This window comes from Hesperophylax consimilis, chromosome 26, assembly GCF_061612785.1.
Source record: "Hesperophylax consimilis isolate HC1 chromosome 26, BYU_Hcon_1.0, whole genome shotgun sequence".
NCBI classification, from domain to species: Eukaryota; Metazoa; Arthropoda; class Insecta; order Trichoptera; family Limnephilidae; genus Hesperophylax; species Hesperophylax consimilis.
This window is the reverse complement of record NC_142861.1, coordinates 6,263,408-6,277,491: the sequence shown is the minus strand read 5'-3', so window position 1 is coordinate 6,277,491 and position 14,084 is coordinate 6,263,408. Positions and strand designations below refer to the sequence as shown.

At 32.0% G+C, this 14,084-nt stretch overlaps 1 protein-coding gene across 1 annotated transcript; it reads right to left on the bottom strand.

Moving 5' to 3' along the window:
• Positions 1–383: 383 nt before the first annotated feature.
• On the bottom strand, positions 384–12,020 carry LOC149411021 (antichymotrypsin-2-like). The gene is made up of 9 exons (XM_089647621.1): positions 11,993–12,020; positions 9,797–9,891; positions 7,967–8,107; positions 6,675–6,884; positions 5,077–5,175; positions 4,371–4,508; positions 3,945–4,157; positions 3,331–3,472; positions 384–466 (listed from the first exon to the last, which is right to left on the bottom strand). The coding sequence occupies exons 1-9, from the start codon at positions 12,018–12,020 to the stop codon at positions 384–386; spliced, it is 1,149 nt and encodes a 382-aa protein (XP_089503747.1).
• Positions 12,021–14,084: the final 2,064 nt, after the last annotated feature.

Here is a 14,084-nt window from a genome sequence, read left to right as displayed (position 1 = left end):
TTCCCCCCCTATTTGACTGAGTGTACCCTGCATCTTTTCCCGGCTGGTGGTGTTCGCTGTTTCAAGTGTACGCCAGTGTTGTGATAAGTACTCTGTAGATTATATATAGGTATTTATAGATAGGTATTTTTATACTGCGAATTTATATTGGTTGGCCTAATTTGTAATAAGTATTTAATGTTTTCGTCCTCGATTCAATACCTATCACAGGGACAACGCCACGATTTGATTCGTAAAGTTTTTAAAAGAATAACAGATCGGCAGGTAGGTAAATTCTCAATATGACCCCCCCGGACCGAGGCATTCCCTAATTCAAATGTTATCGGCCTACAAATGAAAGGTCATTGGCCCGTCTCCTTCTTAAAGCTGATACATAATCTTGTCTAGCGCATTCCTTTAATGAAAACATTATTTGGGTGGCAGGTGTTGTAAACCTGGTTCCTGTTCTTCGCTTTTAAAGGGTCTTCTGGAATTTAATAAATAATATTAAAAAAACTCACCCTGTTAGCCTTCTCCCAATCCCAGTATAAAACTTACTTGGTTCCACCCTACATAGCTAAATCAGTTTAGTTTAACTACTCTCTCTGCATTCCTTCCTCCTTTTAGCAAAGTCCTTGCAATTTGTTCAGTTTTGGTCCCCTCCCTAAATGTTAACACTGAATTGTCAACCGACGGACCGTCCTCCTTTGCACAGAAGACATAAAGTTCCTGGTTGTGGAGATCTACAAACTAAGCTTCTCTAGAATCTAGTCAATCCACATTATGCAAGTGCATTATATAAGCATAATAAATACAAAATAATACAAAAACAACAAGTCAAATCACCAAAGATCAAATGGGAAAATAATTCACCTACTCCAGATATTTTCATATCAGAGGGTTTGGCTCGGTAGAAATTCTAATTGGACCTATAAATTCTACTGATCCCTCAATAAATTATTATTATTATCAAAACAGGCGGAGACGATCCCAGAGTTGAGATGGCAGGAAATTCCCGAAACCCGATACCCTATGCATGTCGGTTAAATACTTCACTGATTTATGCAATCATGAAACTATTTCATGTTCTCGAATTTAATTTAAGGTCCGAAAGATTAAAACATACATGTAACGACTACAATATTAGAGTTAGACGTACTGTAGGAAACGAGAAGAGGTTAGACGCACGGTTTTATGAGAAAAGTTATAAAAATTTAAATGGTAACCCACTCTTATTAAACGGAACTGGATTTCCACAAAACGTATGCATTTTTGGCTCGTTCATACAGAGGAAATCCTCTTCATTTGAAATAAAAAAATACAAAACCCTGAATAATGTAGGTATGTGATGAAAACGATTTTAAAAACGAAATAATAAATAGAAAACAATTCACTAAATTGTTCTGAGGCCCCTATTTTACAATTTTATGTGACAGATTGTGTAATATTTAAGAATTGACTGAAATATAATATATGGAAATTATGTTAAATTTAACGAATTCATATCAAGTATTAGGAAATAAAATAAATATAAAAAAAAGTAAAATAATTTTTTTAAATATAATAATTTAGTTAATTATAAAAACGTTATATTATTTAATATTTTAAATTTTTTTTTTGTAATAAATCTTCTTTTTTGCTCTTTAATCCAAATCATTATTTTTTTGTGAAATGTTTTTTGTTTCACTCAGTTTTTGTGTCGAGTGTAAGATTGTTGAATTCTTTTGTTGCGTGGTATTTGTTGTGTCTTTGTCAATAGTAACAAGAGATATTTACATGTTTAAAGTTGCCAATTAATTGACTTATTGATGTTTATCCAAAGTTTAAATTAAATGTATAATTTTGACATTTGTCGCTAATTACTTCGTTGTACAATATGTATCTGAGAGTTTACTAATAATACTAGAACCTCCTTTCCTGTCGTTTATTTTTTGTAATCCTTTAGCCACAATTATTTCATAGTAAAAACTTGCATGTTATACCAGGTACATCAGTGGATAGTTTTTAGTAATGTTACCTATTAATCAGCTCATTTCATCAGGGTTTCTAGCATAGAGCAACTTATCGGAAGTAAATATCTTTCTTAGCATAAAGAGCATCTTACAAACCGGTACATAATTTATTTATTTGTATTAAAGGTACTTGCAGCGTAAATAAATAAATAGTTTAAATAAATGAAAACCATAATGACTATCTCAAGTATAGTATGAATGCATATGTTAGCATAATGATATATTTTTAAATATAAATATTAAATCAAACTAGAAATAATGAAATCAGATTAAAAATTTATTTCACATTACATACAGGTTATTAAATGTATATACATTTCTGTTGAATAGCACGAAAAAGTTGAAAGTTTGTAATTCTCCCCACGACGAGGATCCCCGATTGTCCATTTACATCGAGGAGTTGTAGAAATAATAGCGCTGAAGGCGGAAACTGTTAATCCTGGAAAAGAAAGAAACATATGAAAAGTGCTTCAGATTTTATTTATTAATTTTGATAGTGAACAGTCGAAGAAAAAGAGCAAAATGGAATTTCTCTGTCCACTTACTGTTAGTTGAAACTGCTCCTGTTACTGTTACTGAAATAATTATATGGTTTTATTGTTATAATCGGGTCAATGACAACTTACGCTTAGTTGTTCTTAATACCAGTGTATTTCCCAGTCAAGATGATTTTATTGTCGGATGTTACCACCGCGAAATAGAATGGATGATTGGCATCGAAAGTCTTTTTGTTGTCTGATAATGACATCTTATTAGTAGGGTAGACATCTAAAAAAAATAATAATATACCATGTTTCAAACCATAAGCCAAAATCAATTCCTGGTGTGCGATTTCTCACGTGAAATCAGAAGACCTGAAATAACGCGTCACAATGGTGTCGGTATTAAATAAAAACGTCTTATAAAAGGTGTTTTTTGGGTAAATTTTTATCAAACATAATTAATTTTAAAACTTTAAAAATATTCTTTTAATCGTATTATTCTAAATTTCATCACACTTGTATAGCACCTTGTTTACTGGAATGTTTTTTATTAATTTTTTGTACTTGCAAATATTTGCAAAAGTTGCCTCCGAAATCTTGAAAAATTGATTTTATAATTTAAAACAGAAAAAATGAAAAAAAAAAAATACTTATATTTGCCAAATCGTTTGAAAAATTTTTTTTTTCCAGTTTTGTTAATGTGATTAATAAGTAACACATTACAGCATTAATCACATACATGTAACGTCACTCATTTTTCAAATTTAAAATCTTTCCACAATGGAATCTGAAAATATATAAAAAAACACTAAATTCAATATAAGTTGCAAAAAATGATAGAACCATGTAAGACTTACCAGAGCTACCGCCAGCAGCTGTTACTCCCTTCTCGTTCACATCGATGGATGCCACGTGGATGGCTTTATTGACTTTCAGATTCACGTTAACAAGGAAATTGTCGAATTCCGCTTCGTTTGTGAAAATGCTGCCCATGCCGAGCTGATGGCAATGAAAGTATTAAGTTAATTTAATTATTAAAAATTGTAATGTGAAAGTATGTGGTAAAGTACACTGAGTGCCTACCCCACATCAGAGTAACAAATTTCCCAATATTTTAAATAAAAATTGTTTGGTTTCTTCACCGAACTACTACGGTTAAAAGCAATTTAAATAAACCATTAACACGAAAATCTAATTGAGAATGGAACCATCGTAAGATTCTGTGTTTCTTCAAGACTCCAATGTGCTTAACAAGAAGAAAGAATGCTAAATCAACAATAAAACCATCGATGGATGGGTGCCCCAGTGGAAACGCTCCAAAAGGGATCCAATGAAGAGGTGGTCTGACTGCCTGGAAGTGTATTGAAGAAGAACGGCATGGCTGAAGACTGGAGAGGAATGTTTATGGACTGGAGTTGGTAGAATAAATTTGAAGAATATTGTGAACAGGATTCTAAACAATAAGTCTCACATTGAACAAGGCGGACTGGAGGTCAACATTGGTCCCGATGTTGAACTTGGGCAGAGATACGTCGACCAATTCGGGCTTCAACTGTTTAATATAGAAATCAATGTTGGAGTCCCCGTCAGCAAATTTCTCATCCAAGGCTGCGTGACTTTGCTTCTGGTTGGGCAGGAAGAAGACCATGGACATCTCCTTTCCTTTAAAAGGCATCATCAAGATCTGAGGATTAATTAAATAATTTAAAAGTTTTGCAAGCAATTTTGATGAATATGTATATAAATAAATATATTGTAAATTGAAAAAAATCAGGTTCAGGCATCATCGTTTTGAAAACTCATCTTCTATTTTTTTACAGTTTTTCAAACTATTTTTAGTTGTTAGTGACCCGAGAATGTTAGTTTAACAACTGACTGAGGGATGTCAAAATATTACCTTTGAATCACTTTTACTATCTTCTGCATAATTAAAAATCTCTAATTGGTTCATCATGTTCACGGCTATCACGCCATTGGTGGTATTAAAATTCTCTTCCGTGTTGTACTTCGGGTCGAACTTCTTATCCCACTCAGCCTGCGACACAAAACAATAAAATCAGTAATTAACTAACAATTAATTCATAAAAATTATTAAATATTTAAATAATATATAATATGTATAAACAAAATAAATTAAGATGGACGCCTATCGCGGAAAAAAGGCTGAAAGATTTTCAAAGAGAGAAATATGTATTAATTGGCTTCAGAAAAATACAGTAGATTTGAAAATATGTTATCAAAATTGGACGTTTTTAGTTGGATGCCTCTTTATTTATCACGGGACGTACATTTGATTTTCTTAACAATTTTGCTTCTCTATGCCTATCTATGGGGAACACACTATTTATTTTTGTATATAGTGTGTGCAAGTTTATGTTAGAGTTTACTTTGCGTTAATCACAACCAACAAAATGCTTAGTTTGTTTTTAATTACATTCCATAATTGTTTTCTTCCTGGAAGTTGATCTGAGTTTTCTCCGTGTTGATTGGACTACAATGCTTATTGCCATTACAAGATCCAACTTAATTATTTGATTTGTAAAAATCATTAAGAATAGGTAGTACCCATGCTTTATAACTCTATATCATGTGAGTTTACCAACCGTAACGGAGATGGCATTGACGAGCAGAAGATCGGTGTCACTGCCCAAAGACTCGGCTGGAATTAAGTGCTGGATCGAATTTTTGGTTTGATTCTTAACCTAAACAACGAAACAGAATTCTTTACATGTTTATTTTTATTATTTTTTTATATATTTAATGCCCAAAAAGCTTTTACATGCAGGTGGTAAAATTTTAATTACAATTTTGAAACATAAGAAAGAAATAATAAAAATTAATTACATTAAAAAATAATAAATGCTAGAAACAAAATTAAAAAAAAAACAAGAGCATAAATCAAAAAATACAGCAATTTGACTGGTTTACAAAAATATAACTTCCATTTAGGAATAGTGTTTAAAGTCTTTTACGTAATCCACAAAATTCCCAAAGTTAATTTTAAATATATCGACATCACCTAAATATTGGTTTCCCATAGTATGAAACCGTTGTATCAGGAAGTTCGCAATGTAATTGCGCTTATGTGTGTCGCAGTGCAATAGTTTATTTTTACATGTGATAAAGTATCGGCATAAATTGTTAAAGAACAAAAATTAAAGGAAAAAAAACGTTTATGGCTAACACCAAAACTACAATTCTGTATTCTTTTTATAATATACTAGATTTGGCTTTAGCCAGCAGCTTGGTTCGCGTGATATTAGGGAGAAATTACTGTACAAAGAGTTTTCCCACGTAGCTTTCGAAAGTAGCCTGTATCACTTCCTTGTCCTCATCCGCTCCTTTGCGGCGTGAAAGAACAACCATGAAACAAACACACCTTCGTGTTTATGATGTTAGTTTAGTAACTGATACACGTCTAGTGCCAGATTGAGACGTAACGCATCGCCTCGGGTAGCGCCGGACATCGGCCTAGGCCCGAGAGGCCCCAGCCTATAGCCCCAGCCTCGGTGTGGAGGCCCCGGCCTAGAGACACGAACTCGGGCTGGAGGTCCCGGCAAGGAATCGATTTCTATTTATATTTTAACATTAACTCCACACAGAAAGCTCCAATAGGAAATAAATACCTTAAAATGTCATATTTGGGGATGCTGTTAAAATGGTACACATTAAGGATACGGGACCCGTAAAAAATATATCAAATTCTACACTGGGCCCCAGCGTCGGTGTAGGTACGTCTAGGTGCCAAGAACATACACATTAGGGATACGGGACCCGTAAAAAATATATAAAATTTTACACTTCGCCCCAGCGTCGTTGTAGGTACGTCTAGGTGCCAAAAACTGACACTGACTCTCGGTTCCAAAGCTAATGGGCATATCGTTTTATCACATATGTTAGTATACACCTATTAAAATTATTTTTTAAATATCTTAAGACACTTTATATACATTTTACTATAAGTAGACACATTTTCAAATTACTTTTTAAATATCTTTATGAGACTTTATATGCATTTAACTATAAAATAGTATGAAATCGTATATAGTCAGTGCCGGATCCACGAAAGCGCTCTGTAAGTTATATCTTGTAGGAATATAAATAATAAAACATCCTCGAGGCAAAATCTGTTCTTGTAATGTGTTGTTTATCTTGGCGGCTGTGGCATTGTTTTTATAAAATTTTAATTTGTTTATCTTACCCAATTGTTTATCTCTTGGGCTGCTGCATTTTTGTTGGATAAATCAATTTTCTCGAACTCGCCTTGGAAGATGTTGAATAAATTAAATTTTGTATCGTTTTTCAGATCTTGTTGATTTTTATCTGAGTACACCTTATTCGCCAAGTTGACGGAAACACTTTTAAAGTGGTTCAATTCATCGATGACCTCCTTGTACTCATTTGTGAGAGTCTGTAGATTAAAATCATTTGGTTAAGATAACAGAAACAAATCAAGCTAAATCTATTTAAGTATAAACGGAGAAAAATCACTAATATTGAATATGGCTATTTTTTATGAATCTTCACAAATTGACTAAAAGGTTGAAAACGAGATTGCAGTCCCTCGACGAATGGATTGATAGGTTTACTAATAATTTTTTAGTAAAACACGAACGTATTATCACGATTTCGGAACAATTGTTCATTGGAATTGTAATAATTTTGCACATTCCCATATATTACGAATTCACTAAAAAATTATCAAGAAACATCCCCCAATCACGTTTTTAAGTCTTTTATCAATAATTGTAAGAGATCTCTAAATAGTATAAAACACAGTCGTTATCCGCGTCTGTCCGTTTGTGCGCTTAATTCTTCTCAACTACGAAATGGATTTTGGTAGGGTTTTCACTATCACTTGAAAAATTTATTGCAAAAGGTTTACGTAATCCACAAAATTCCCAAAGTTAATTTTAAATATATCGACATCACCTAAATATTGGTTTCCCATAGTATGAAACCGTTGTATCAGGAAGTTCGCAATGTAATTGCGCTTATGTGTGTCGCAGTGCAATAGTTTATTTTTACATGTGATAAAGTATCGGCATAAATTGTTAAAGAACAAAAATTAAAGGAAAAAAAAACGTTTATGGCTATATATATATATATATATGTGTATAAATAACACATGTACATTATATTTACAGAAAGTAGAGAAAAGTTAAGCAACACCGGGTACAAGTCAGAAAATTATGAATTACTTAGCTATACCCATTTGCCTCATACCTATAAGGTGTTATTGATTCAAAAAAATAAAAATAGTGTAATCAAACTGTCATTTCCTTAATACTTCACACAGATTATGCATGAACAATATAAAACTTGCTATGTAAACTCTTCTTCCATTCAGAGTAGTGTGAGCTTTTAAGATGTGAAATAACTTATTATAAATATTCATTTGCGTGTACTGAAAACTTAAGATAAAAATTAAAATAATTATTATATTTATTTCATGGGGTGAAGTTCTTGGATATATCTAGCAGAGATACATACCGAGTTCATGTATAGACCGTGATTCAGGTCTTCAAGCGTTTTTCCTCCGGCACCTAGAGACGCCATGGACAGAATAATATGCGTCGATATTCCGGACATGACGATGTTTTTGCCGTCATTTTTATTGGCCGGGTAGACAGTCTGCAATAAATAACAGCCATTAATTTTGTATATTTGCAGCATTACCTAAACATTTCTACTCTTTGATATTAGACATTTTATAAGACCATAATATCAATTGCTTAATTATACATGTCCAGTATGCATCCAATCAGGTATCCCCAAACAATTTGAATCGCTCGTTCTTTACCGAAAAAAGCCTTTTATAGTTTGTAATATAGATTAAACGTGGATTTATTCATAAAAGGTCCACAACCACAAATTAACCTCTCTAAAAAAGTTACATTACCAACGCATTGGTTTTGTAAAATGATAGAAAATCCGTATGAATTGGACAGCTGAGTCGATGTTGGGGATAGAGCGGTTACACGACTGAATTTCCAGTCTCTTTTTGGGAAAAAAATATTTTTAATTGTTGTAAAAAATTTTTTGGAAAAAAAAAATTAAAAAAACCAATGCATAATTTTGATTTTTTACTCAAAACAATACCAGGAATCAATGGTTAAAGTAAATCATCTACGTCCCTTAACACCCTCTTTACAGATTTGAGCAGGCAGTTGATAAAATATCACATAAATCTATTAAAACCCAGGCAGTTGATAAAATATTACATAAATTACTTCTTTGTAAATGTAAGGTCTAATGCTACGTATAAACACGACGTTGCTTCGTTGCTTTCCCATAATTCGTGGCTCGGCTAGCGGACATTTTGTCGTGTTTAAACGTAGCATTAGGGATATAAAGCGAATTGCAATTTTGCTTTGCTCGGCCCTTATTTGTCACAGCATTCACTTTTTAATTTTCTATGTCTTGTTCCGTTTGACTTTTGGTTAGATTTGTTAGTAATGTCTTCTTCTCCAATGATAAATTACATCATTATTTTTAACTAATCAATTTGAATCTCGTATTAATTTATGCGATAAACCATATAAAACTGGAGATATTTATTAAAATTAGAGAGCTCGGAGTTTTATTCCGTGCAAAATCAGTGCGGGAAACAGGAAGTAGGGTGTGGCGGCTGTCGATGTCACGCGAATTTTACCGGCCGCGAAGTATGAGGAAAAACAGTGAAACATGGTTTGACCCTTGGAGAATACCTGACAACGCTAAGATTTATTTCGATTCATATTTATTTATTAATACATATTTTTTTCTCGATTTAAAATAAGAGGTAAAAAAGATAAGCATTTGTTCAAAAAGCCAACTTAAAGCCAATTATTTGAGTAGTAAAATTTCATGATCACCTCGATCAAATGCTTTGCTCAACAACTTGTTGCTTTTAATAGCACCGAAAAACCATGTATAGATATTCGATTTTAGTTATTAGTTAAAATTTTACATAAATCTCATATAATTGTATATTTTAATCCTTTTAGTATGGTAACACTAATTCTAATAATAAAAACGTTTTAATCTGTATATTTAAAGATCCTTATAGGTAATAAATAAATAACCATTCAAAAAAGCAATTCTTCAAATCCATAAAATATAGTAAAAGTATTGCCCTTTTTCGTGAAATATCACCCCAAGGGCCCTTAAAAGCCTTTATATCTGGTTCCTTATTCCTTAAGTAGGTAACTCGTAGGTGGCTTTCCAAAACAGCTCACTGATAACTACCGTGAGATATACTACAAGAATACATAGATTGTTTTTTAGAATAGTTATCTCAGTGTTATCTCTAGTAGGTTTCTCGTCTTAATAAAACGTTACCTCTAATAAATCCTTGGTGAATTGGTTGATGCTATTGGTAAGAGCATCTTGAGGGTTGCCTCTTGCAATGCTCACAAAAAATGCAAGAAAGAATACTGAAAAAAACAAATATATTGATTAAAAGCAACTATATCAAGTATATTATTTCTCCGTTTACCTGTGATGCATTCAGACAACAGGTAGCTAATATGGACGGACAATCATTGAAGCAGCTAGTTGGACCATAATGTAGACACAGTAATAACAATAGACACTTCCACTTCAGGAAGAGACTGGTGCAGCTGTTGAGAGTGCAAAACACAAAGCATGTTCCGTCTTAGTGATCTCCAACGAAATCTGAGATCCTGGGGAGATTATTGCCATGCCGTGTAATCAAGAGATTACTCGAAGCAAAATTGCCCTGGTCAATAACTGAACTCGTCAATTAATTCGTTAAAGGCCTGCAGCCCCGTTTTTCACATTAAATCGAATAATTTAATAAATATGCAGTATTTAAAATCCGTACGTTTCCTCTGTGTATTTACAACTTTTGAATATTATTTTAACCTATATGAAAATGTTTCTCATCTCTGGTGACGGTTTTTTGTAGAAAACTCTGATGTCGTAAGTTATTATTGTTATTCTAATATCGGTGCGAAAGAAAACAAACTGACATTTGAGGTTAACAGGAACAAGGGAGATATTCGATTTAAAAGGTGTGAAGGTTTCCTGAAACCCGGACGCCAGAGGCAGGGAGGGATTTCGTTATAAGACAAGTATTAAATCAGCACAAAATATCAAATACAGTTTTAAAAAGTTTGAAGAAAAAACATTTTTTTAATAAGATTTAAAATACATAACTATGTCGTTAGCAATTCAAAATGTCAATATGAGTTTTGTTTTTATCGTATTTACAAATTTGAGCTAGATTTTGTTTTGTTATGATTTCCATTTAGTTGTATCGGATAGATATCATGGATATTTAAACGTTTTCTGTTTTTTTAATTGAAAAAATAAAATAATCGTAACGGGAATTGGATTTTTTTCATGCTTTTTGATTAAGTTCAAAAAGCCTCTAAACATTTTACAATTTACAGCTCATATGAGAATTATCAGAATGCATATTGGGAGGAAAATAATTCAAAAATAGTTCGCATCCAAAATATCAATAAGTCAAAAATTGTATTTTTTTTTTATAATAAATTTTTTAATGTATATTTTATCACCTTATATTAAGTATTTCATTTATTTGGATTTTATTGCAAAGTGTAAATACTCCTAAGCCTTCTGTCCAAATATGGCAGAGGCCTGAGTGGTTACTAATAGTGTATTATTTAAAAAATACATACTTTTCTCGAAAGCAGAGAAATGAAATTAATAATAGTAATCTTTAGAAAGCAAACATAGATAATAACACCGAAAACTATAATAACTACTTCATTTCGAATACCATTAAAAAAATTAATTTGCAAACCTTGAAAAAATTTTTAATTTTAAATGTAGTTTCATAAAATTAAAAAAAAGTTTTTGTTTGTTTGCGGTTAATTTGTTAAAATGAAAATTAAAGTGAGATATTCTCTCTTTCTAACACAATAATCATATTTACTAATTGTCTTCTCACCGTAATGCAAAATGAGATAGCGTTACTTTTATGAGACCTTGTCAGGCTGGGATATATACCTCCCAAAAATAGTACGGTCGTTTGTGTCTTTGAAGACTATCTCCAAAATCTCCCAAAATTTCCCAATGAGTCAAAACAAAACGAAAAATTAACGATAAAAAATATATCCATCCATCTTCCATAAAATCAAAATTCCTAAAATATTCACTCTGTTCTTTTTAGAATAACAACGACCACATTATGGTAAAAAATATTTTAAGTTGCCGAATTGTCCTAACAACAAAATAATAATTTTTTGGGTATTATGCCGCCTTACGCTAACTTCTTATTAAGCCAACTTTTCGGACAGCATTACAGAATCCATCTTCAGGATAGTTGTATAAAGATGTGGTGAAGTATGTGCATGTGTGTGTAGATGTGACACCATGTTGCCAACTCTAATCCTCTAAGAGCTGGTATTAAAGTATAATTTAACAGGTTTTCTGCGTTGAGTTTTGTTGTAGCCGTCAATTATGAGATTCTATTGGATTCTAATTCTTCGGATATAATGTTGTAAGAATAGAAGTATAATTAGAGATAATATGTAGTTTTCTTACCAGAAATCATGTTGCTGAAGGTTGCCATTGTGGATGACTGCTGAAACACGACTGAGGAGATGTTGTTTCCAACCAAATATATACCCACAGCGGGCATTAGGACTGTCAAAGTGTGAGCCGGAGCTTTTACAACTTTACGAAAATTAAAATAAACAGTTGATTTATTGTTTAACTCGTGTCAACTATTTTTAAAGTAAATACCGCGCAAGCGTCGCAGCTTTTCTAACTTGTCTGGAGACAGTGAGATTGTGAGAATGTCATCATAGCGGTGAGGAGAAGGAGATGGGGAATTGGAACAGAAAATTGGGGAAGTACAAGACTATTCAGATTTGGTCATCAAACTAAAGCCTAAACCACAAACGTTGTTTGTAAGGCTAAAGCTTTACAAGCAGCGTTTCAATTCTGAATTTTGATCTTTCACCAGGGCAATACTGAAAGTATCTTCAACTCTGAAACGTGTCGCAAATAAACTATACATTATTTATTTTATTTATTTATTTATTTATTTGATTTATTTATTAGATACAAATAATTACATACATATTAAGGAAGCTTTGGCTGTCCAACTAGGAAATTTTCCCGTTTTAGGACAGCCAAATTGCCTGGTTTAGTTAACATTTGTACACGCTGCTGTTTTGAATTATATTTCCATACTTTACATTAATAGTTACGCTAGTAATATAGTCTATATACATATATATTTATCAAAGTAATCAAAATAAAAACTTTATCAGACATATTCGTACACCCGAATATTAGTTTTTTTTATGAAAACACCTGATAAATTTTATCAAGGTACATGTAATATGCAATTAAGGAACACTGTATCAGGGTACATGATAACATATTGGATTAATTCAATTTATAGTTACAATATAAAAAAATATTAGGTGGGTTTCTTAATTTGATCGCTGTTACTGTGCTGTGTATTAATTTACATAATTAAGGTACATATAATATAATATACATAATCAAGAAACATATAAACAAGGTACATGAAAACATATTGTATAAACATTATCAATCACAAACATGTTACTATATTATGTTACTGATTTAATTTTGAAACAACACAAATTATTCCAATAAAAAAAATATTGTTTGGTTATAAGCAATTTTTTAATTACTATGTGACCTGTACCTGGCGTTGTTGGGAGTTATCCGTAGGAGATAGGCATATACCCTTGCAAACTTTTCTGTAGGCCTTTTTAAGTACACAATTCCGTAACAATATGTTGATGTGTCTCGTAAGGTTTAAATAGCATTTGCAATGTTAACGCACGAAAATATTTATTACGATTTGATCACAAAACATCGCCTTTTCTCGGCTTTCTATGATTATAATATGCATGTTTTATTACCTTTCCGAATAAATTTTCTAAATAACAGAAAACCCTATCAAAATACTCAAAATCAAAAACGTAGTTAAGAAGAACTAAGCGTACAAACCGACAAACGCAGATTGTGACTTTGCTTGATATTACGAGTATTTAATAATTAATAAAAATGATAAGTAAGTAGTCTCCTGTAAATTTTTCATTTTGTGGTTAGTTGGGTTTTATCCTCAGTTTATCATATTTTCTTCGTCATATATATAGATACTTCCTAACATTCCTCTTCCTCATCTCATTTCCCTCCTATAGTTAATTTTAGTTAGTTCATCTTTTGGCCGTCTTCCCACATAAGTGTGTAGATCTGCACTCCCGCATTTTCAGGCCGCGTTATCAAGTTTCAAAATGATTGAAAAACAATTAACTGTAAGGTTATAATTTCACGGTAATTTATTTGGCTTTGTCTTTCGAGATATGGCAATAAAACCCATGTTTTCCTAACCAATAACTTTATTCAATTTCGCGGCAACTAACAATGTAATTTCATGTGTGTGATATTTTCATAATTGGGAATTTGTGTGAGGAAAAATTTCAAATTATGAAAATAATCTTTTTGAAACTAAACAAGCGATATCTATGTTATTAATTGATTTCTCGGATCGCTCCACACGACACAAGCAATCTTTTTCACCTACTGTTATGGTAGTGGTAGATTTTATATATTGTAAAGTTATTCGTTACGCGAGAATATTTTAGTTTTT